The sequence below is a fragment of the Plectropomus leopardus genome, chromosome 4 (genome assembly GCF_026936395.1).
Source record: "Plectropomus leopardus strain MGB_pleo_1.0 chromosome 4, ASM2693639v1, whole genome shotgun sequence".
Taxonomy (NCBI): Eukaryota; Metazoa; Chordata; class Actinopteri; order Perciformes; family Serranidae; genus Plectropomus; species Plectropomus leopardus.
In genome coordinates this window covers 13,800,603-13,825,118 of record NC_142179.1, presented here as the reverse complement: position 1 = coordinate 13,825,118, position 24,516 = coordinate 13,800,603, and the positions used below count along the sequence as shown (strand labels likewise).

The window sequence follows — 24,516 nt, the reverse complement described above, 5'->3', positions numbered from 1 at the left end:
ACTTTGTCTTATGTGGCTATGAACTGAATATTTTTGTGTAAAGACCTTTGGCTCAGAGATTATGATAGCAATTTTTCATAAATTTGTCACCATTTTTTTTGGCCAAACACCAAAATGAAATTTCCTGGGTCCAGACCTTTGAATGCATTAACTCCACCAAGCCTGAGTTGACTGATTGGTCTGACATCTTCACATCAAAAAGCAGATAAAAAACGATCCAATGAGTGCTGCAGGAGGATTAACAATCAGCCAGCCAACAGCACTCCTTTGTAAAGCTGTTGTCAAAGCATTTTCAAGAGGTGCTCAAGAACCACTGAAGAGTCACTACAACAATGGCGAGCGCTGTAGACAAATCAGCTAGCTGGGCTGTTCTTCTATCAACATTACATCTCATTATCCCCTGACATCGTGACTTGTTTTAAAAACGAGTATGTTGGCATGGCCATGGTGTGGACTTAAACTGACATTAGATTCAGGTGGACACATTGATCTCTTGTGATCAAACCTCCTCCCCGCGGAAATCTGTTAAAGTTCATGCAATGTCAGACTGACATTGGTAATTATTAGTTGCGGCAATCATTTGATTAAGCTCTGATTAATTTAACCTTTTCTTAAAGGCCTTTTTTTATACATTTTATTTAATCAGTTAACTTCTAACAATAACATTGTCTGTACAGTTTATTTCTCTGCATGACGGTCTACATGCTGTTTCACAGTCAAGGCTAAAATTTCGGTAGAGAAATAATGAATGAATGAATCCTTTATCTGAGACTGAGAGGGTTCATTCTTGACCTTGAAAAGACTGAATAGACATTTTGATGTGAGATTGTTTGGCAGGGTGCCATTTCCAGGGTCAACAATGAATTTTCAATCTCAAGTTTACATGAAAGTCCATGTAAAAGGCTCAAAAAAGTGAAAATATGAACATCTGCAAGATCTTGTGGTGTGATTTAAAGCTCCAGAACAGCCACAGGATGGACTAGATGGAGAGATAGTTTGGTCAGAAAAACCTTAACCTCTTTATTGGTAAATATATTGTCAAATTTAATTATACTGATAACCTTTAATAATTAGTCATATCCACCAAATGTTGGTCTTTAATAGCAGACTGTAAATGTCCTTGAGGTCACTAAAACTCCTAAATATCTAGAAATAATACAGAGAATGTGAGTCCTACATACATCTGAAGTCTCCAAAATGACAAAAATCTGAGTTAACTAATGCCCAAAAAACACTTAACTGGCAGTAAAACTATATACAAGTACTTGTTTCGAGGCCCAGCTATGATAAAACCTACCATAATATATAAAGTGTTGTACATGCACAGAGCGAGACAAAGACGGAGTCGCTCAGAAGAAATAGGCCTGCTCATATCCTGTGATGTTCCCAATGTAGACAGGCGTGTCCATGTAGATCAGTGACGCATCCTCTTCCTCAGGATTGTCAAACTGATGTAAACTTCTCCTTCCTAAACAAAGCAGAAGTGAGATGCATGTGATTAGAACTAAATAGATTAATCATCTCGATGGGAAACGGGGCCGAACAGGATAGCTCTTCAATGAAACATTTGAATTCGAGTCATTTAAATTTGAGATGTTTTTCTAAACTAATTTTATATTCCAATATCAATATATATTGTGATATTGTGAATTTTCTCGACATTCAGCTGTTGAAAAGACAGCATTATAACAAACTCTCTTAACTTAACTACATGATTTACAATAAAAATAATAAGAATTATTACTGTTATGATTATTATTATTGATTAAGTTTTTCATCTTACCTTCATTGACAAAAAAGCCAGCCAGCAGAGAAGACAACTGAACAGCATGAGCAGAGTGAGGAATGTTTCGGTTTCTGCTCCACTGAAAACGATTCACCTCTGGGTGCCACTGGACTCCATAGAAAGGATACCTTTTACCTGGTAGATATGTAAATTGCTGTTATTATAATTCTGTTACAAAGAAATGATTATAAGTCTGTCAAACTACGAGAAAAATAATCTTGTGTAACCTTCTATAGTTGAGACAAATTGGACTCCATTCTCTGCAATGTTTGTCGACAGTATGGAGAAGAAACTCTGCAGCTTCTCATTTTCCTGGAAGGTCTGGAAGTACATTTGTTTTATTACACATTGTAATATTTATTTATATTTTAATGTTCCATATTTAATTAGATTTAAAACAGTTCTTTGTTTTTAAGGTCACCTGACTAAGCATGCGTTCTTGTGCTTTCTTTTGATGCAGTGACACATTGTTTTCTCTGCATCAATCAAGCTCATCTTAGTTATCTATTCTGGATCAGATGTGCAGTGTGGAAAATTTGATTAAACACAAATTCATTTAGAAGTATGCACCTTATAAGCTTACTATAAGCAAAAACTTGGAGCACATAATTGATAAAATTACCACAACCCAAATGCCACACTGTAAACCACATTTTTAGGGCCCTTTGGGTAATAATCAAACCTTGATTAACCATACAGCTTATGTAAAATGTGAAGTAATCATCATTTTAATTTATGATTAATTTATGTCTGTACTGCATGTCTCATTAAGGCCTTTTTGAGTCCCACGTTTTTGTCCTGTGTGACCGAAACTCCTGAGAAGCATGATGCTTCTAATTTTATTTCTCTGCACAATAACATAAAAACCCATCAGGAAGTGAAACATACAGTACAGTGACACTGATCACTGATCACTGAAAGGATCAGCTGTACCTTCACTGTGACTCCGAAGCGGTGAAAATTGCCAGTCAGAGGTTCTTGGGTCAAAGCCCTCATGAGCTCGTTGGGGAAACCCTCAAACATCCTACTAGAGCCGGCCTCTGCAGGAAGAAACTGATATTAGGAAACCAACCAAACGGAAAAGGTTTCATCAAACAGTGACATTATTACAACATGAAAAAACACCCTCTGATTTGCTGCGTCTGCTGACACCAAGTGGTACGACTCAGTACATGCAGTTCTCCAGCTGCTAAACAATGAAATGACTCACTTTATTTTGACCTATTTAGAACATATTACTCAAAAGCTGTTCATCTAAAGATATGCATCAACAATAAAGCAGTGAGCTCTGACCTGTGGTGAGGTTGAGGGGCAGCGCTATGTTCTCAGCTGGGGTCTTTGTCAGCAGATTTTCGCCGGCCACCAGGACAGTCAGCAGTTGCATGCCCATGCATGTACCCCAGATAGGGAAGAAGTCGCCCTCATCATTGGCCTGACACACACACATAGTCAGATTTTTTACTTTTATATATCTAAAACAATAAAGCAACACCGAAAAGCTCTATTAACAATATCAAGACAAAACCTTGTTGGGGTTGTAGCAGAAGAGGAAATTTCCAGTTAGAGTTATTGTAGTGCATTCAAAATTGAACTTAAGTACCATGATATTAACAAAATTTTAACATTATAAAATTATACAATATATTAGCCTCCAGTGCAAAGCTTAATTCCTTTCCTGAATATTTAATGCTTTTTGGATTTATGATAGTAAAATAGTATATTTTTTGGTAAAACTATTTTAAAATTGGAGCTGGTTAAATTATTACACATACTGTTAGTTGGTATGAAATTCAGCATATTTTAAAATGTTATTGCATGTAGAAATATCAACAGAAAAATTTAAGTATGCAAAGTAGGCACAATAGCATTATTTATGTAGTAAAGTAAAACATTTAATTATTTACTTAAAGGTGCAGTTTGTAATTCTGAAGAAAGACATTTGATGCTTGAGTCTGATACCCAGTTTGTGAAAGACAGACGCTTCAGAAGGGCAGTTCGGTCAGACTACCAACTCAAGGTTGGCAGTCTTTAACTTTATTTAAGCTTTAATCATTAGTGTGACGTTAAAAAAAGTCTTATAAAATAAAGATACTCAAGATAGGAGCAATAACAGTTCGTAAAACTGTATTTAAACACAATACTTGAGTAAATACGCTGTTTGCTTTCCCTTTAAAAGACTAAAAAGATCAATTAAATCAAAAAAGGCATCAAAAGTATTTAAAAAAGAAGATATATGGAAACAGTGTTCTGCTGTACAAACCTTCAAAGCAAGTCTGTAAAAGATCTTGGCCACCTTGGCAAAGTCTGACGTCTCCAAATCTGCTGCTCCTCCAATAAAGAGCAAACTAAACAGACATAACAGTTAGACTGTAATAAGTGGATTTATTTAACATATAAATGTTATTGTATTTTCCTTATCCAACACATTTATAGTGATGCAACTCACCCATTTATCTTTTGGAAGATTTCTTCATACTCAGCGGTGGTAAGAGTCAATCTGTGGGAAGCAAACAAGAAAAAATACTTCCTTTAGTGTATCATTATACATTGTTTAGACAGCACAAATGCCAAAAGGTGACAAAAACGCCACTTCTTCTTTTTCAATAAAAGCTGCAAGAATCAACAGAGACATAATAGTAGATAAAATCATAAGCTGATAACAACAAACTGTCATTTTAAAAGATTTTAAAACAATAACTTAATATTAGTCTGGTGCTGCTGTCCAAAGAAGCCCTGTAACCATTTCCACTCTGCATATTAAAACAATGTGTGTTAAGAGGTAAATTATCTTCCATTTAATTCATAATTGTGAGTTTTTTTCCTGCTTCTGAAAATGACAGATCATACATCACAAAGTTTTAGTTAAAAATAGTATAATGTTGTCTATCTTGACTAACAAACAACATTAGAGGACTCAACCCACCTGATAGGCATCACTCTGCTGCCCCCAGACTCAGTGAATTTCACATAAGAAGCAGGTATAAACGTCCTCCCGAATGGTTGCAAGACATCATCTGTAACGATCTGAGTCAAAATGCCTGCGGGATCAAATTCAACAGTGTTACCACCACAAAAAACTCTTAATTTTCAAATTTATTTATAACCTCCACTTCTCTTCTTCTCTCTGTTTTTTCACTTACCGATCACTGGTCTGTCGTTCACAGCCTCCTGGGTGGGTTTAATCGGCATGGCTTTACTGCAACAAAAGCAGCATGTAAAAAACAACCACATATATGCTGAAAATCCTGTGCTGGACATGTTTTCACCCCGATTTCCACTGACCAATGAACGCCTTAATCAGTCTTGAAACGAGTAGGATGTTGTTAGAGAGTGTCGCTTTATGAAAGAAGCTGCAGCAGTCTTATATATGTGAGTTAGAAGAGGATATAGTCAGTACAGGGAAGTGAGGAATGCCCAGATTTACATGTCATAACTCCTCAACTGCACATGCCGGTCAGGCAGGATGACTGCTGAGGTAAACAAATATTCTGCTGACGGCTTGGACTTTTTGGCAAAATTTTTATTATTTAGAATGTGGTAAATGTTGCCAGTTTCCTGGTCAGAGGAAGATTTTGCAATTAAGTTCATAGAAATTACACGAGAGCATTTATGAGAGCAGCTCTCAGCTCACTCTACACATTCAAAGAGCTGTGAAACAGGTTTCTGTCTGAAACTGAAAGCAGGCTTTCTATTTATAGGATTTTAAGGGAGGGGACTTTATTGCTGATGTGTGCACAAACTATGAGGCCAAACTGGGGCCAAACTTTGTAAATGGGTTCTGATTCTGCTGACAGAGACTCCTGAAACATCAACCCAGGAGGTTCTGTCTATTTTAAATCAATTAATGAGTTGACATCTTTTGAAAATCTTTATTTTTTGGACATCATTATGTGCAAATCTTTGCAGGGAAGCAAAATGACATCTAACTGATGAAATACTTAGCCTACTAAAAAATGCTGAAAGCGCTGCAGTTTCTGTAAAGGACATGGTTTCAACACAGATGTGATGACAGAGGGAGACAAATGTAACAAATGAGCAAACTTCATTCACTAATGTAGACTGTGAGATGTGTTTGGGAGGAGTGAACTAAACTAGTAGTTTGACTACATTTTTAAGCTTATTGGCAGTTTAACTACAATCATGTTTGCAAAACTTTTTTTGTTGAGTTAACTGCTAAAACTACAAACAATTCTGGGCCATAAAACGGAAGGAATGTTTGTTGTTTTTTTGCCTTTGTACTGTTATTGAACGTCTTTGACCACAATTAGTCTTAAGTATTGCTTATATTATTTATTAACAATTGTACAGATAAGTCCCTGCATGCCATTTCCGTTACTTGGCTAACAGAGAAACATGCACCATGTGTCCTCATCATTTGCCGCTGATAAGAGCAAAATAGAGCTCTGTATTCAGGTGACAGAGTATTTGCACAGAGGAGAACAGGAAGTTGCTCACTGGTCTGTCTCTTATTCCAGTGTGTCAGACTGAACCACCAGATGGAGACAAACTGTCGCCAATGTTACAAATCAACAGTCTTTTAAAAATCATGTAAGACAAACAAACAAGGAAAGATGCTCATCAAACCACAGTATGCAATGGTCAATGTTTAATATTTGTAGTGTTCAAATATGAGTTAGAAAGTCTTTTAAACTGACCGTTTTGTGTTTGGTTATCATGCGTTACATCACAAGTCCAGGTTACATGTATATGTATGTGTATGTGTGGTTAGATAAAATCAATATCCTGCATGTGTTACAAGAAAACCTACACAGCCAGAGGTTAAACATTGTTTAATATCACATCATACTTGATGTCAGTTAAATTCAGCATCAACCTCATAAAGCCACAAAAATTCATATGTTTAGGTCCCTCATAGTGCATCTATTTTTAAAAATACTGTCCATTTGTATGAACTCAAGTTCACTGTGATTCTTGTCGTCTATTCAGTATCCAGCTGAACAATTTCAGAAGCTATAGCATCAGTAAGTTCACACAGTTTTTTTAAAACTCTTGTTAGCTTTATAAACTATTTTAAGTATTACATTACAGTCACACAGTCAAAAAAGATTACTTTCCTGACAATAATGAGAGCAGTAGTCTCCATCTTCAAAAGGCAAACAAATACAACTGACCATATCAGTCATTCTCTGCAAACAAAACACAATAAACAAAAATCAGCATTTTAAAAAAAACAACAGTATTTTTAAAGTAACTTACTAATAAGACATGAAGTTCAAGTCTTCCTAACCCTAACCCTTCCTTATCCCATTAATATTCACACTTACTTAAAACTTTTATTTTGCTGTTAATGTATTTTGTAGTACATACATACATACACACACACACACACACACACACACACACACACACACACACACACACATATATATATATATATATATATATACAGGGTTTTAGTACACAGAATACCCACACAGCAAATGTTTATCATCAAAATGTCAATATGCAGAATGAGTGTGCTGTGGATGTACACTTTTATAACAAAATGCAATGTGCAAGGGGAATTAAATCTCTAACAGCTGCAAGAAGTGTAAGTAATATGTGAATGCTTGTAAGAAGAAAGACGTTGGACGACATAAAATGTAGTAAATCTCTGGAAACTCACCCCTGAGTCTCTCTATTTCCTGACAAACATCTTCACACACGGCAGCCAGCAGCTCTTCCTTTGGCTTCAGTCCATCCAGATATACTAAAGAAAAAAACAGATGTCATGTATTTCATCATTTAATATGAGTGAATATGCTACATAATAGTAATTTTATTACATATATCATCTCATATCATCATCATCATCATCATCATCATCATCATCATATCTTTGAGGTTTTAACCACATGAATACCATAACTGCTTGAAATATGTCACACTTTTTATCTCATATGCATCGTATACTGTACATGACTGGATGCTCACCAATTCCTGACACCATGCTCTCCATCTCCTGCCGGTTTTTCAGGTACATCGGCCACACGTGTCCATCAAAGTATCCAGGAGGATCAGGAGGTGTGTACACTCTCGAACTACCAATCAAAGACAAAAACTGAGGTAAAACCACAAAGACCTAAACTTTCTCTCTGTTTTTTGTTTTTTTTTTTACTGCAGCTCAAACATTCAAAACAGGAAAAAGAAATGGCAACATAATCCATTAAAAGGCAAAACCGTAAAGTAGTGTATTATTGATTAGAAAATCTGACACCTTCGCCTTGTCTTGCAGACATCATAAGGTATTTCCATGAAGTATCTTTTGCAAAATAGCTCATTCAGAGGCCTGGAAAGGTAAAATATGAATTAAAAAACATCAGAGATACAGCATTATGACCAGGAATGTAATATTAATATTATTAAACCTTAAATTGTAATATCATTACATATATCCTGTGGAACAATTAAACCTTATGGTAAGAGATAAGAGAAAGGTGGATATAGGTCAAATCTCGCAGAAAATAATTACATATAAATTATAATTGCATATTGGAATGATTTTGTCTTTTCAGGTCTGCAATCATTATTACAACCAATACTTATGACATAATCTTTGGAAAGCGCACGTTTTATTTTTCAGTGATGGTTTTAATTTAATACTAATTTCCCATAAAGTTTCCAAGAGAGGAGGTGTAATTTGGTGCTAATTAGTAGAGTTTGTGTTGTTGATTTCTGCAAGAATCCCACTGAAAGAAATGCTACATGTGAACCTAAATATTGAATTATTAACCTTACATTACTTGTTTTTCGTGCATGTTGACTTGTATGTTTGCCAACATACAGTTTTTGAATATTCAGCTAAGTATCTGTTAGAATTAATAAATTAGAAGCCTACACCAACTGCAGTTTTCTCTTAAATTAGCATATAGGAACATTTTCTCTGGAACTCTCTCTAAATTATAAGCCTGTTAAATAAAATGTAAATTATGACTTAAATAAATACAGTAACTTCTCTCGTGTACCTGTGGTTAAAAATGAGGAAGCCCTCCACTATGAGCACATACACCTCCTCCTCACCCACTGACGGTGTCGCGTGCTCTGGACCTCGCTGCCACAGAAACGACTCAGGATCTCTTTGCCACGAGTTGATGTCGCTCATCATCTTGTCCATGTGGAGAGCACCGAGCACTTCAACAGAATAAAATGAGAGAGATTTTCTTTGTCCAATCATAAAAGTGCAATATTGATAATTGATTCAATATTAAGGTAACTTAACTACAAAATGCCAATCAGTCTTGGTTCCAGTTTCTCAATTTTTTTTTAAATTAATTATTAGATTTTGTTTTTATCTATTCAGTTAACTTTTCATTTAGATAATTTCCAAACATTTTTATTTTATTTCCCAAGATGAAGATCTAAATGCTGTTTAAAAGTTTTTTTCTTTTCTTTTTCTTAAATTTGATGCAGAATTATTACTCTGAAATTTTTCTTTCTGTCTTTTTTGGCCTAAAAGTATTCAATTTCACATAATTTATACTGAAAATATCCATTTGCATATTAAAAAAAAACTCTCCAGGTCACTTAAACTCTCAAATTCCCAGAAAAAATATTGAGGACCTGACCGTAGCATGCTTAATGAATACTTCTCCTTGTTGCATTCAACCATAAATCTATCTACAGTTTTCACGTAGAAACACTTCAGCCGCACCAAAAATGTCTTAAACAAGTTAAAAAAAGTGTCCTTACTGTCATATTGCTTAAACCCTTTGCTGTCCACTGGTACCACAGAGTCATCCTGAAGAAAAGAGCATCCACTGTGATCACACAGGCTCTCACGTTCCCAGCATTAAGTGTAAAAAGCAATGATTTGATTTAAAGACGTCTACCTTAAAATACGAATCCTGTGCAATCAGACAGCTGTTGGATATCTGCTGGTGAAGACTCGTAGAAAGAGTAGATTTCCCTCCATTGGTCATCCTGAAAGAAAAACAGTGCACATCACTAAGAACATTTTAAAGCTGCACAAGCGCACATACACCATTGAATTGTTACTATTTTTACCCGCTTCCTTTATAATAATAGATTAACAAACTAGTACTCAAGTAAAATATAAAAATGTGTGCAATGCTACAATGAACAACATAGACTACATAAGTAAGAAAGACAATAAGAATATATGCAATATGTGTCATGTGATAAATATAGCCTACATTCAAGAGTTTAAAGGATATTGCACATTTAAATAATTGCAAAGATGATTGCAGTGACTGAAACATTGTACCGAATATTGCAGTTAAGACATTTTATGTTTATGTTGTAAATGAAAAGGGAATATATAGGCCGATAACATCAGAATTTCCACTCTTGGGTATCAGTCTCAAAAATCCTATATCAGTCAGGCTCTAATTGACAAGCTTAACTTTAAGGCCGCACACTTGGTATATATTTTGTTTTCTAATTAAAATATGTTAGTTTGTGCAAAAAAATAATTATTGTCCCATATTACCAAATTTTTGAAACACTCAAATGTTATTATCATTTGAGCCTCAAAAAAATCAGTCAGGCTGTCGTCAGTACCCCGTGACATTACTGTTGTGTGGTCAGAGGTGCAACCTAACTACACTCAGAAGTGCAACACACTTAAAACCAGAACGACCAGCATCACTCCCAAACTGCAAAAAAAGATTAAAGAATTTCAGAACAAAGTTAGCACAAAATCTACTGAGAGTGCAACATTTTGGTCAAACACCTTTGTCAGGTACCCTGATTTAATTTTTCTACAGTCTGCACACTTCTCTGCAGGGTGTGCATGAACCAACACTTAATTTGACATTAAAGTTTTTAAATATTTGTGTACTACTTCTATTGGATGTTTGCATTTACAAACTATGAATGCAAAGGTAAAAAAAAAATAATAATAATAAAATTTTTAGGCCCATATTCTTTTTTTTCATGACACTTACCTGCACATCTGTAGAGTAAATGTATGTTAAAACAAACAAAAGCTGGACTTTGTCACACACATCAGACATAAGTGCGTTTTTCACTTCAAAGAAACAGACTCTTATCAGTCTTATCTGCCTCATGGTTGTCACATGCTCTGGTGGCTCCCTTACTGCCCTCGCTGCATGTATTTTAGCCAATATTAACAGGTCATTCAGTAATAGGAGGATAATGCATTTCCTAGTGTCTTTTTGTGACTCGTTGTGTTGTCTCTCTGTAGTCTCACACAATAAAACACCAAGGAACATTTCAGAATCTGAAACTCAAATATCTGAATAAACAATATCAGAATGTTATTACAAAAACACGTGTATTCACTTTATATTATATTTATAAATGTGGTGTGACAACCTTAAGCATGCAAAATGCTATCTGAGGTCCAACAGGCTATCTGGAGGCAAAATGACCCAGGCAGAGCAACAAAAAGCATGCAGGAAGGTAACCACGGCAACACGTGAATGTTTACAACCCTCAGGACTCACTTACCCGCCAACTCCAACCACCACTGTCTTCATTTCAGTTTTTATTGTATAAAACTGCTAAAAGCTAAATAATAAACGGCTCGTGTGCATACTTGACTAGTGCGAGGGCATGTTGGTGGCTATATCAACTTTGTACTGACGCTTTTCCGCTATTGGATGCTTGTGATTGGCTGATGGGATGTTACGTCACTTAAGACCTGCCCATTGAGAAAAAAAAGACAAACATTGAGAATATTTAGAAATTTTTTAACATTTAGAATATGATAAACAGTTAAATTAATATAGTGTTACAGCGGAGTTATTTAAAATGAACACATAATAAAGTACAAGTAAGCTAAATTAAATATAATAAACAAACAAAATTAAGATACAATGTGCAGAAAGTTCAGAGTGAAAAAGTAAATAAATAGATTAGATAAAATAAAGTAATACCATAATAACAAAACACAACATAGCACTATTAAATACACTATGTAAATACTTTAAGACATAATCTAAAAAAATGCAATAGGAATAAATAAATAATTTTTAATACATGATAAGATAGAGATAGTAAGTATTATAAAGAATAACATAACACATATTTATTGTGCAGAGTTAACATTTATAACATGCTAAAGATGTTTACAAAAGTTGAGCTATGTAAGGTACAATGGAATAACACAAACAACAACAACGGTAGCACTACTACTAGCCTACTACTAGTACTACTACTATTACTACTACTACTACTACTACTACTACTAATGATAATAATAATAATAATAATAATAATAAGAAGAAGAAGAAGAAGAAGAAGAAGAAGAAATAAATATATGTAGGAATATATGATCTATCTATCTATCTATCTATCTATCTATCTATCTATCTATCTATCTATGTATGTATGTTTCGGTCAATGCATTGAAGATGTAGTATGTAAACAAATAAAATGACATAAAATAAAATAAAATAGAGTGTCCGTTACAGGTTAAACTTCACGCATGCGCAGCTGAACTTTTCCGCCCAGTCTGTGCAGCGCTACGGCACTTCCTCATTGGCAGTGACAGCAAAGTGTTCACACTCCGGCGACGTTTGTGACTGAAACTCCCCCAGCTTGCTTCATTTCAATTTATTTCCGAGCTTAACAAATGACGAAGCCTCCTCCTAAGCCGGCCAAACCAGGTAAGACCAATATTACGAAGATTTGTTGTTTAAAATGAGCCAAAAGTTCAGCTGCGTGTCTTGCGAGGGACTACACACCTTGTTGGCGATGAAAGCTTAATGGGCGGACGGTGAGCACCTCAAAAAGTGAGTTTTTCTCTCGCTTTTTGGTGAAACTTTCATCTCACAGTGCATAGAAAGCTCACAAACTCTGTTTGATATCAATATGTGTTATTACAGAGTGGTTCAGGATTACAGTGGAGTTTAAAGTGTCTTCACTGTTGATTGTCAGGGTGATCCAGCTCTCAGCAGCAGGCCTCTGTGACTTCCCTATTTCCATCACTCATGCAAGCAGACTTCTGTCATTCAGCGGCTTTAAGGTCGCAGGTTAAACGGTGATGATGAATCCTCAGTGACATCAGGCTAACTTCCTGCAAACTCAGTCTGTGCAGCTATTCTGGTAACTCTGTCCCAGAGATTAGGAAATGTGTGTTACGCACAAAATCATAGGGGATTTCATAACATGTTATGTATGTGCATGCATGGTTTTCCAAATGTGAAAATGTGTGAGGCAACTAAAAGATCTGCAGTAAAACCTACACTCAATTGCCAGTTTATCAGTGTACAAAACACACACACCCGCACCTTTCTAGACTCTGCCACTGGAGGACTTGCAACACAAAACGCTTCCTGAAAATGTCTATTTTCTTACACGAGTAGAAACATTTTCATTAATTTGTGCTGGAATTGTAATAAAATAAACATTTTAAAGGAACATTCGGCAGTGTTGTAAGTTTGCACAAAACAGAAATCACAGTTTAATAGGTCCACCTTTTGAAATGTGATGCAGTCTTATACAGCTGCCCTGCAATAATTCCTAAATTAATGAACTTTATTTAGCACTTTTGAAAACACAGTGCAAAATGCTTTACAAAACAAGATAAAATAGTACTCACCGTCAAGATAAAAACAGCAATAACATAAATAAAAACAAATAAAAACATTATTTGTAGGCTAGAGTAAGGTAAAACAGAGTTTAATAAAAATAAATAGAAAAAAAAAGAAAAAAGAAGTATAGAAACTAGAAAAGCAACAGATTTACTGTAAAAAAAACCTTCTTTAAAGTAGATTTTGAGGAGTATGTATTAATAAAGATTATAATGTTGAAACTGTTTTAAAGATGTGTTTATTAATTTTGGAGGTTGTTTATGGTGCTGCTGCACTGCATCACGTTATACTGTCAATTATGTAATCTACTTATATACACTAAATGAGATGAAGACGATAAAAGAAACAGATCTAAATGACCATTAAGTTGAATCAACACCTCTCTTAAGACAGATTCAACTTAAATTGAATATCATGAATGCAGGATTTATTGCAGGAAGGAGGTGTTAGACCGCATCAGCCTTAGCTAGGTGTACTTATATAATAAACTGGCAGCTGAGTGTGTTCTTTAGATCATATTGTGCGCATCAGGTTATGTGTAAAAGAAGCAAAAAGGAAAACTGACACGTTATCATCCGAAGTAAAAGCTGCACATTTCGTCTTTACTGTATGTCATGTTTTGCCTTCTAGCTGTGGCCCTTTGAAAACTGAGCACAAAACTCAAATGACAGACGCGTCGTTATTATTCATACTCTTCATGTTTATTTATGAGTCAGTGCCACGACACCTGTGTGTGACGGCAGGTGAGATCGTCTGTCTTGACAGATGGCTGGTTGGTGTGCTGCGGGAGAGACTTCAGTCTTATGAGGCAAAGTAAAAAGGCTCACATGGTCCCAACTGATGCAGTAATTCATGTGGAGACAGTACATGTACATGGCAGAGGTTTCACTGCCTACGTGAGTTTTACTGGATATTAGGAGCTTTCAAAAATATGTTGATGTAGTCATGTAGTGTTCCTAACTGAAGGCCCAAACCCTTATGTTGGATGATTTTGGTCCGTCCAAAGTCATTTTGAATGAATTTTTCTCCACTGTAGGATTGCTGCAACTGTCCTTCTGATGGATGTTTTTAAATATATTTTTATTCAGAGATGATACTTAAAACCTTTTTGTCTTTTTTCCAGTGGATACTTAGAGATCTTAAGCTCTACACGTGCCATAATACTTTTTTTGGTAATGGTAATGGCCAAACACACACCCTGCACAATGAACACACATTTAACAGGAGCAGACTTGTGAGGTACATTTTTTGTGCTCTCTTCTCTTTCTTTTAAAATCAGCTCTGTATGAGAGGAGTTAGGTTTCAGTTTTGTGTTAACCAGAAATTCAGAGGGCAGTGCTTCAGAGCTGTGTGCATTCTCTGGTGTAAAACATTATAGTTTCTGTACTAATGACTCTTCATTAGTATCATATTTTGGGAGGCTTAGATGGTTCAGTTTTATGGGTGGAACTTTAAACAGGAATGGAGAGTCACCACCAAGATCAGGCATGTTTTTTTTCCTCTTGTAATAAAACAACACAGCTGGAAATCATCAAATCGCCACAAGCAAACAAAATATACTGACAATGTTCTGCTCACACTGAGCACATTTTTCTTCTTTCTGTTTTTTTTTTCTTTTTTAGCTAGAATAAATCTTTGCATGTGCCAGAGGCTTTAAAATGCAAAGAGAACGTGGACTCGTCTGCACAGGCTTTTGTGTGTTTTGAGCGACATGACCGGACCTGCAGAGTCGACATGCTCGCTGTGTTGAACAGAGCTGGGTCTTGTGCAGCAGCTCTCATTCTGAGACACTGACACAGTGTGTTAGCTAAATAGAAACCCTGCGGCAGAGGGGAGTCACAGCCGCCCAACATTTAGACCTGTTAGCTCAAACAGTCAGCAGCTACCAGTCTTATGTGTCAGGAATCAAATGCATGTCACATATTACCAGGAAATTAATCAGCATCAGATATGAGAGAAGCTCTTCAGGGGCTTCTGGCCCATGAAGATTATTCATGTTTGTCTGTTTTTTTGTTTATTTTACTAGGAAACAAGCTATACATAAACATTTGTACATAGGTAGTGATTAAGCTCGGGCTGTATGTAGTTATATGCCTTCATATCTCCCTGACATTTTACTGGGGTCTACAGTGTGATGGTGTATGTTAAAAAAAAAAATAACAAAAAAAACCCCATAAAAGCTGAACTGGTGGTGATATAAGTCATTTAGCATCATGTCATTTGCCCACAATGCTGTGTTTCTAATATTCAATCTGCCTACTGACAGAAGTCTTGTTGCATTTGAATACTTAATGGCCCACAGAATAATGATAGGAAATAAACGCCCTTTTTGCTGAAAGACCTGATGACACTTGTTGCCGTGATGGGGACCGACACCTCAGTAGGCTTTTAAAAGCAACAACCATGTAAAAATGTTAATTATGTATGAGTAAAACCATTAGATAACACAAGCACCATTTAAATCACATAATAAGAATACATGAGAACAACAATACTCTGCAGCTTGTAAAAACATCATCTAATCTTGTATAATCTCTTAGTTTGTTTGGTATGGACATCATGGTAGCAGTAGAAATGTACATTTATGCACAAGAACCATATGTTACGTGTTTAGTGTTTGTAGTGAAACGCTAATATGCAACTACTGTCCAAAAGAGGCTTAAAAAAAGACTATTAAAAAGAAAAAAAAAATGCACATACACAGAAAAAATAAATATCACAAATAAATCCCCAAACAAATGTCAGCAAACAAACACATAACACACATCCACATCATGCACAAAATACATGTGTGTCTACTGTGGTATTAAGTGTGAGAAAAATGCTGTTTCTCTTTAAGCCATGATTAAACACCTTTGTTAAAAACAATCAAATTGATTATAAAATTAATTTCCAGGCTGCCTCACCTGATATGTCTTTCAAACAGACAGGAAAAAAACAAACAACATGACTGAGTATGTGATGAGTGTGTTCGTTGTAAGGATTGTTATGGACATATCCAATTAGGGTGTGTACAACAAGACAAATCTTTGAGTGGAAAGTGAGTAGATTGAAGCGGTGAGAGACTTTTATCTACAAATCTAATGCAAAGCAGAATAACTACATCAGCTTTGCATGAAATTGGATAACTGAAAACAAAATGTGGTACTTTGGCCTTCAGTGTATCCAGCTAACTAGTCTGTTTAGTAAACTTTATGTGTATGTAGTCAACACAACATACTGAACACAACTATTTAGTCCTGAAAAAATCAACAGTTGGTAGAAATAAATAAGTAGGTGTAAAATAATTAAATGTGAAATACGGCACTGCTTCTTTAAGCTTTTTTGTCTTTCTCCATGAACTAGTTCAGCTGCCTGCTAAAGCCACAACCACTCTGGTAGCATTCCAGCAGCGGAGTTAATGCCAGGCTCGACAGCGAGCCATCCCAGGCCCCGAGGGCAGCTACCTCAGGGCTGCACGCACACAAGGACCAGCTATGTGCTTCTGTCCCTGCACTGCATGTGAGAATATGAATTGTTGTTGGCTGCAGCAGAGTTGTTTTAGTGAGCACAGGCGCTCAAAGCAGACATTAGGAGCTGTGTGTCGAAGTTGCGTCGCTCTGAAAGGGCTACATGCAGTTGGCTCTTGAGTGTGGTGATGGATGATGTTGACACTTCTGTGATTTATTGCACTTTGTATGAGTGTAATTCACCACATTAAAGCTGCATTCGGGAGCGCTCGCGTGCAGGCTCGTTGCAGTGAACCTAAGCTGTTATTCTGCGGGGCTGTGAAGTGGCAGCATGTGCAGTTTCACCTCACTTTCTCAATGCCCTCAAACACAATGCTGCACAGTTTACCACTGTGTGCTCTGTGTGCTCTGTTCACCACTCTCATGCTGCGGTTAACTTGCCACAAACAGTCTGTACATGAAATTTTTGTTTCTCTTTTGCAGGCCAAGTCAAGGTGTTCAGAGCGCAGTACACCTTTGACCCCAGGACGGTATGAGCTTTTTGTTTGTTTACATGGATTGTTTTTGTAATATGTTCAGAGTGTGGAGACTATTTTGTTGAGTCCTTTGTTAAAGATTTAAAATGAAATAATATACCACCTAGTAAAACAGACTAAAATGTATAAATAAATAGTTGATAAATAAATAGGTAAAGTAAAGGTCTGAATATCGGATAATTAACTATCAAATATGAGAAAAAAAGAAGCAAATCACACACCCTCAAGATGCTGTAAACACTAAATGACTTAAATTACAAATTAATTTTCTGTGGATTGACTAATTGATCAATCAAATTATCATTTCAGATTTAACCACCAACATACAGCCAAAAATGTGTTACCCGCTGTGTGACTAGTCCCTCTTTTGTGTATTCCATCAACAGTTTTAGGTGAAACCACAGTCTAGTCACGAATGTCTCAGTTGTTGGTGAACAGTGGAGAAAAAAGGGAAAGATTGGGGGGCAGAAAGGGGTGAAATATAACAAATATCAGTCAAGAATACTGTGTCGACATGAAGTGAGCCTGGAGTAACATTTTTCATTTTTTATTTTTCAGCCAGACGAGCTGTTCTTTGAAGAAGGAGACTACTTGTACATCTCTGACACGGTGAGTAAAAGCTCAGACATTTAGCTGCTGTCAGTCTCTTCAAGTCTTCGCGTCCCGTTCAGATTGAATCTGCACTTCTTCTTCCTCTTTCTTTGCACTGTTTGGATTTTGTCTCCATTTTGCATTTCCATTTCCCACATTTTGGTTAATATTGTCTGCATTTCATTTGCACTTTTCTTTCCCTTTTTTATTTTACTTGCATTCATTTTGTCACGTTTGTCCGTACGCATTTTCGCTTATGTATTTTTTTTTTTTTATTTGTATTTGTTAAATAAGCATTCCTGTATTACTATTATCCCCAGAGTGACAGTAATTGGTGGAAGGGGACATGCCGAGGAAGGACAGGACTAATTCCAAGTAATTATGGTGAGTAGACAAGCTCCTGTTAAATGAGAATAATACAGACGTTTGTCTCTTGTAATTGTGAATCTTATATAAAGTCTTGTTTATTTATGTATTTATTTTAAGTGGTCGAGCAGGCAGAGTCGGTTGACAACCCAATGCACGAAGCAGCCAAACGAGGTGGGACAACTACCTTTCTTTGTGATATATTTCTCTGTCTGTCTGTAGACAATAAAGCAGCCTTGACCATGATAACGCCTCTGTTTCTGCTGAAGAGCTGTAACATTGTTTGCATCATTAGTATTCAACTCTGCGGTGGGTTTGTGTGTGTATATGAACATATTTGTGATTTGAACAGGCAATCTGAGCTGGCTGATTGAATGTATAGACAACAAAGTTGGAATCAATGGGCTGGATAAAGCTGGAAACACTGCCCTCTACTGGGGATGCCATGGAGGACATAAAGGTAACAATAAATGTGTTGCATTTACTTTTCAATGTGGACATTGCATGAATTAAGGACCACAGAAAGGCATTCATGGTGTGGATGAGTCAAACTGTTGTGTTGACAAATTGTCTGCAGCGCTTTGACACAGTGACTGAACGTAATTTCATAAATCTTAAATTGTGGCACACTGGCAGATTTGTTTTACATGAGAGGTGAAGTACAGAAAAACAGGAACTTTGTGGATGACAGTGTCCAAGTTCTCCTGTGTACCTGCGTCGTTCCTGCATGATTGATGTCATTATATTGTTACTCAAACTGTCACTCAAGTTCTCTTTTTTGTCTTTTTGTAACAGAAGTGGTGGAGGTGTTGCTAAGCCAGCCCAACGTGGAGCTCAACCAGCAGGTGAGAAAAAAACAAACCCAACTCATTCAGGTGTGAATTTACTAACAGGTCAAAAACTTTAGATGCTGTTACCTGAATTCCTAGTCGACCTCATATTGCAAGATTTGCAGTTAGCAATTTAGCATTTTTAATTTTGGCATCTTGAACCCTATAGCACTAGTTAGTGTCATTGGGTTAATTAGGTTAGGGGTCGACAGATTATCGGCTTGGCCGTTTTGTGGGGCCGATACTTGGCATTTTGCCGATTATCCTTATCAGCGTTTTATTTTAATAATCGCTGATAAAAATTAATTAAAAAGTGCAAAAATGTACCAGCATGGGAGGAGCTTGTTTTGTAAAACCTATTTTTATTTATTCATTTTTTTTATTTCCACTTGACTATATATAAAATGATATGATGTTGAAAGTTTCAGTTTTGATTCAGCATTTTCTTAAGGCATTTAAACCAATTTTTTTGTTGGAGTTCCTTAAATTCTAAGTATTGACAGAAATATTTCATTTTTTTAATAAATACATAACAGACATATTAGTCTCATGAACTACTAATATTTGATACTAAGTATCGGCCCTGAAAAAACATCATCAGCCCTAACTGAGGTAGCACCAAACAGCTCCAACAACAGCATTTGACAGTACAGGTACTGCTGCATTTCCACTCAGCTTTCAACGAGGTTTGTTTGAAGTGAGATTATATTTGTAAAGAGTCTAAAAACATGCAGTTTCATGTATGTAAATAGACTAATGTGACATGTGACAGTCTATGTTAGGAATAACAAACTGCAGACTGATATTAAACAATTTCAGGAAGAAGCCCAAAGAGCTTTAGTTTTAGTTTATATAGAGGTGAAGGTACGGAGACTAGAGTGAGATTTGTTTCTTTGATCTTGAAGGATGACGTGCTCCTGAAACACTGTCCCGCAAGATGTTGTATGTATGTGCCTTTGTAACAAACTTGTTACCAAAAATATTAACTTTAGTGGCATCAAGTGGTGAGGATTGTAGTTTGCAGCCAGGTAAACTTCTCCAGGTTAGAATTCCTTCGGTGTTAATTGTTCCGCAGAATTTTACCATGAGCCGAATTTTCCAAAACAAACGGACCGGGGGATTGAAACTGGTAGAAGTACTGAATAAAGCAGTTTCCTATCACAAATCAGTTTTTTTCTGTGATGCCGTTTGGCATGTTGGAGAGGATGTGCTGGTTTAGCACCTGCTTCTCTGCATCGCCTTTTTTCTCTAATGACTTAAAACCCAGACGTTCAGGAGATTTTTACCAGGAGCCCAGTTATGTTTTGGAGAGGTCTCTTCCACTTCAAAATTTAAACCGGTAAAAACACTGAATAAAGCAGTGTCATGTAAAATGTTTGGTTTGTCCGTTCTGGGCTACTGTAAAAACATGGCAGTGCAACATAGCAGTCTCCGTAGACAAGGACCCACTCTCAAACAAACGGCTCATTCTAAGGTAACGAAAACACAACAATTCTTATTTTCAGGTGATTATAAACTAAAGAAAACATACTTGTTATATTATATTCCATTTTGGCCAGTGTATCCCCTAAATTAGTGTTTCTCAAACCTCTCCTCGAGGACCACATGTCCTGCATGTTTTCGATTTCTGCCTGCTGCAACAGCTGATTCAAATAATCAGGCTGCCTCAGGAGTTCCTAACGAGCCGATCATTCGAATCAGCTGTGTTGCAGCGGGGAGAGATCGAAAACATGCAGGACTATTGGTACTTGAGGACAGGTACGAGAAACACTGCCCTAAGTCTGTCAGAAGAGATATGCATTGGTTTCTATTCAATTATCATTTATTTCATTATCGTCTTCTCATTTAAAGTCTTGAAAGGTAACATGCCACCATACCTCAGCACTTTATTAAACTGGTCACAGTAACTATTTTACACATTCAGCTGGTTGCTTAATGCTTAATGTTTCCCGGTCAAATACTGCATTTGGAAAAACAACTTTTAGTTTTTCTGCTGCATCATTAGTTATTAGTTATTATTAGTTACAATTAAGCAGCTTAAAACCATGATAACCAGTTAGTCCTCTTCTGAATGTAACAGTTTTTAATGGTGTTCGGCCTGTTGTTGTTTGTACTTTTTTGTGTTTTCTATGCATTTTGTGTTTTCTGTACTCATTGAAAATGGGGGCTTGGCCTCAATGATTCCTCAAGATTTAAACAAAATGTAATCAAATTAAACAAATCCTACATACTGGACCTTTCAAAAATTTTATGTCTGGAGTTTTTGTCAAACCTTGGGCTGTGGTCACACATCTAAGGTTAATGATGTCGAAGTTGATGCCTGTCAGTTACATTCAGTGTCTGCAGTATAAAAAAACTATTAAAACAACAATACATATACAGTAAAAACACAACAACTAAAAAACAGCAAATACATGAATTTATCAATAATGCATCCATTAATTGTCTGTGATGATTACTGTGTTTCAGAATAAACTTGGGGACACCGCTCTGCACGCTGCTGCCTGGAAGGGTTATTCTGACATTGTGGAAATGTTGCTGAAGAAGAGTAAGTGTTGGCTTATTTGGTTTTATTAAAAAAAACAGCCAGTTCTTTATTTCTGAACAGAGATGAAAAACCAGATCAAACCTATTATGAGAATATGTTGTTCCAGATTGAGGAAACAGCAGCTGACTGCCCTCATGATTACATAGTTTTTTGTCATTTTTTGTGTCTTTCTGTATGTAGTTTCTAGTCTCTTAGTGTGAGTCTGTTTATTTCAGATTCAAGGACAGACATCAGGAACAATGAGAAAAAGCTGGCTATAGATATGGCCACCACTGCACCGTGTGCTTCACTTCTCAAAAGGAAGCTGGGAAACAGTAAGTACAGCTGCCGCTAGGGGGCAGCCTCACAGTACTCACACATACAGTGTCACTGTGGAGGGTTAGGGATGGTAAATGTGTCAATAAATAATGAAAATGTCATAAATAAATAATTACACAAATAAATGAATTTAAGAATGAATGAATAAATAAATATGTAAAATGTAAAATAAAAAGGGAAATTAAATAAATCTGGGGTTTTATACACAAGTGAAAAATAGTACACAAATATATAAGCAAATAAATATGAAAATGAATACAATTGATGAATAAAATGGAAAATTAAATGGGAAAATTAAAAAAAATTGATAACATGGAAAATTGAATGGGACATTAAAAAAGTGCACATTTTAATGAAACGCACGTCTGAATTCTGAATAGATTGCATGTGTTTTTTTTGTAAATGCACGTGCAGAAAAATTACGCACACAACAAAACTGTGTGGAGACGAATTGTAACTGAGCCTCTGCATCAAGCAGCAAACCGAAATATTTTTTAAGCTTTAATGTTAGCAAATTGAATGAAATCTTCATGCGTGAGAAAAAATACTTGTGTAGTAGTAAAGATCATGACATTTCTGTTTTAAAAATACTATATGAGATAAGCCAGTATATATATATATATATATATATATATATATATATATATATATATATGTGTAAAATTGACATTTAAGTCATTTACCAGTTTATGGAAGCTATTACAATAAGTTATTTATTGCCACAGCTCACTTTATGCAGACAACAGCTGCACATTTATGTGACTCACAGGAAATACGGATATAACATGTAATTACTTTGATATCTTGGGAGGGTCAGCACTGTTTTGACAAAAGTTTGGTGCAGAGGTCTCGCAGATAAATATGATTAGTGAAATATTGCAGTATTTTTGTCATTAACTGCTAATTTCTCTTCTCTCAGACATCACTCGCACACTCAGCAACGCTGAAGAGTATCTGGACGACGAGGACTCGGACTGAGCTGGGGCCGCTGAGACATCATCGCTGTCTTCCATTGGGTTAGTGGGGCCATGGAGCTCAGAGAATTTTTATTACAGACCTAAAATGGATTTGCTGCTCTGTTTCCAACTGTAAGTCCATTTTAGGTCCGTTATTTTGTTCAAACACCTCAGTTCTCGGCCCTCTGCGTCACGTCGGGGTGAATTTCAAAGCATTGAATTGATAGGTTTTACAGTTTGCCAAGTGCATTTCCACATGTAAGGGGATTTGTCTTGAATGTTGCACAGTGTGGACTGAGGGGCAGAATATGTGTTGTAGTGGAGAACGGACCATAGCTCTAAGAAACACATACCAAACATACAAATTGTGTTTAACCCATTTACACCAGGCATTAAAGTGCCAGTGCAGATTAAAACACTGATTTAACGTGTGTCTAGTTAAGTTTTAATGCTTCATTTAAATTACTGAACCACTGCATCACCTTAAAGAGAATTATAAACACATTACCTCTTAAAGCTTGGAGCCCTTTCACAACTGGGCACAGTTTAGATCTATTTATGTACAATTGGGAGGCAATGCAACGTAAATTAAACCTTAATGTTTCCCCTTTCACCTGTGTTATCTTGGTCAAATTGAAGGTGTCAGCAATGTGTAGAAACAAGCTTAAAAGGCGAAAATATTTCTCTTTATAACTTTATAGATCTTCATCCCTCTCCTTCATTACGTCATAAAACTCGCCTGTTACTCTCTGTATTTTGGTCTGTGTTATAACACTTCCACTGCTTTTGAAATATCAGTTAAGTGTAATTTTAAAAAATCTGCCCCGTATAAAACAGACTTTAAATTACTCTTTCACCTTTCAAGCTTTTGATGGTGTGATTTCCATCCTGGGAGCAAATTTCTGGTTTATTGCTGCTTTCCAACAAATTTTATACATAAAAAAAATATATATATATACAAAGTGCCTTAAATATGTGTACCATAGCGAGTGTGTCTTTGGTTATGTATCAATGTGAACCTGCTTTTGTCCTCTGAGGTTGAATTCCTTAAGATTTTGTTCTAGATTTCTATCTGCCATCTTCAATCTACAATAAAAGATTTTTAACTTAAAATATCGCATTGAGTAGACACTTTTTAAAAAGGGTAACAATAAGTAGCACTGACATGGCTTGGAGAAAACCAAAAATTGTCTGTCAAACAGATCTAAGAATGCAAGTGTTGGATTAAAAGCTGCGTCAGGATTTAGATTTTTCCCAAATTACAGAAGCCTTGAGAGAGATTAAAAGTTATTACTCAAAGCTTCTCACATAAAGCCAAATTCCTCTCACTACTAACTGAAAGTGTGCAAACAAACCTGTCCTTTACGTTCAAAGTAATACGATTGCGGGCTGTACATTAATCTGTGCAGGCATGCATGCAAAAAAATACCGGGGTTCCCAAACATTTTTACCAGTGGATTTTTTCTGAACTACTTTACCCATGACTTTATTTTAGCAGTTTAAACTAGGTAATGCAAGTTAACTAGCCTGACTACAGCTGGTGTGAAATATGTGTCGACGCTGGCAGTCTGTTTAGCGGCCTTCTGGTTGTCTTGTCTGCTTCGCCCACGTTGTTGT

General features: G+C 36.1%; 3 protein-coding genes across 6 annotated transcripts; 1 reads left to right on the top strand and 2 right to left on the bottom strand.

Moving 5' to 3' along the window:
• Positions 1 to 995: 995 nt before the first annotated feature.
• Positions 996 to 5,196, bottom strand: gghl (gamma-glutamyl hydrolase like). Of its 2 annotated transcripts, XM_042488897.2 has the most exons (10): positions 5,069 to 5,176; positions 4,927 to 4,982; positions 4,710 to 4,824; positions 4,233 to 4,283; positions 4,047 to 4,131; positions 3,080 to 3,218; positions 2,720 to 2,826; positions 2,014 to 2,107; positions 1,784 to 1,921; positions 996 to 1,468 (listed from the first exon to the last, which is right to left on the bottom strand). In XM_042488897.2, the coding sequence occupies exons 2-10, from the start codon at positions 4,973 to 4,975 to the stop codon at positions 1,350 to 1,352; spliced, it is 897 nt and encodes a 298-aa protein (XP_042344831.1). In that variant the 5' UTR covers positions 4,976 to 4,982; positions 5,069 to 5,176; the 3' UTR covers positions 996 to 1,349. The 2 variants fall into 2 exon arrangements, with proteins under 2 accessions (XP_042344831.1, XP_042344830.1); XM_042488896.2 differs by having other exon boundaries at positions 4,927 to 5,196.
• Positions 5,197 to 6,377: 1,181 nt separating this feature from the next.
• On the bottom strand, positions 6,378 to 11,357 carry nmrk1 (nicotinamide riboside kinase 1). 3 transcript variants are annotated; one of them, XM_088076604.1, is made up of 8 exons: positions 11,219 to 11,357; positions 9,616 to 9,706; positions 9,476 to 9,524; positions 8,752 to 8,920; positions 8,004 to 8,075; positions 7,721 to 7,827; positions 7,413 to 7,496; positions 6,378 to 6,933 (listed from the first exon to the last, which is right to left on the bottom strand). In XM_088076604.1, exons 1-8 carry the CDS (start codon positions 11,245 to 11,247, stop codon positions 6,923 to 6,925), a joined length of 612 nt encoding a protein of 203 aa, XP_087932730.1. In that variant the 5' UTR covers positions 11,248 to 11,357; the 3' UTR covers positions 6,378 to 6,922. The 3 variants fall into 3 exon arrangements, with proteins under 3 accessions (XP_087932730.1, XP_042344832.2, XP_087932731.1); XM_042488898.2 differs by having other exon boundaries at positions 8,752 to 8,917; XM_088076605.1 differs by lacking the exon at positions 8,004 to 8,075.
• An 861-nt stretch (positions 11,358 to 12,218) lies between these two features.
• ostf1 (osteoclast stimulating factor 1) lies at positions 12,219 to 24,012 on the top strand. Its single transcript, XM_042488636.2, has 10 exons — positions 12,219 to 12,378; positions 17,238 to 17,284; positions 17,849 to 17,899; positions 18,202 to 18,265; positions 18,368 to 18,421; positions 18,600 to 18,707; positions 19,043 to 19,092; positions 21,547 to 21,625; positions 21,841 to 21,939; positions 22,863 to 24,012. Exons 1-10 carry the CDS (start codon positions 12,345 to 12,347, stop codon positions 22,919 to 22,921), a joined length of 645 nt encoding a protein of 214 aa, XP_042344570.1. The 5' UTR covers positions 12,219 to 12,344; the 3' UTR covers positions 22,922 to 24,012.
• Positions 24,013 to 24,516: the final 504 nt, after the last annotated feature.

Bases quoted from the DNA above. Each gene is read 5' to 3' on its own strand.
- gghl (XM_042488896.2), bottom strand. From the start codon at position 5,044: ATGTCCAGCACAGGATTTTCAGCATATATGTGGTTGTTTTTTACATGC. The intron at 4,825-4,926 runs GTAAGTGAAAAA...TTGATCCCGCAG, and splicing joins GAACGACAGACCAGTGATCG to GCATTTTGACTCAGATCGTT. The intron at 3,219-4,046 runs GTTTGTACAGCA...TGTGTGTGTCAG, and splicing joins TTTACAGACTTGCTTTGAAG to GCCAATGATGAGGGCGACTT.
- nmrk1 (XM_088076604.1), bottom strand. From the start codon at position 11,247: ATGAAGACAGTGGTGGTTGGAGTTGGCGG. The intron at 9,707-11,218 runs GTAAGTGAGTCC...TTTTTCTTTCAG, and splicing joins GTGGTGGTTGGAGTTGGCGG to GATGACCAATGGAGGGAAAT. The intron at 8,921-9,475 runs GTAAGGACACTT...TTTATTCTGTTG, and splicing joins AGGGTTTAAGCAATATGACA to AAGTGCTCGGTGCTCTCCAC.
- ostf1 (XM_042488636.2), top strand. From the start codon at position 12,345: ATGACGAAGCCTCCTCCTAAGCCGGCCAAACCAG. The intron at 17,285-17,848 runs GTATGAGCTTTT...TTTATTTTTCAG, and splicing joins ACACCTTTGACCCCAGGACG to CCAGACGAGCTGTTCTTTGA. The intron at 18,708-19,042 runs GTAACAATAAAT...TTTTTGTAACAG, and splicing joins ATGCCATGGAGGACATAAAG to AAGTGGTGGAGGTGTTGCTA.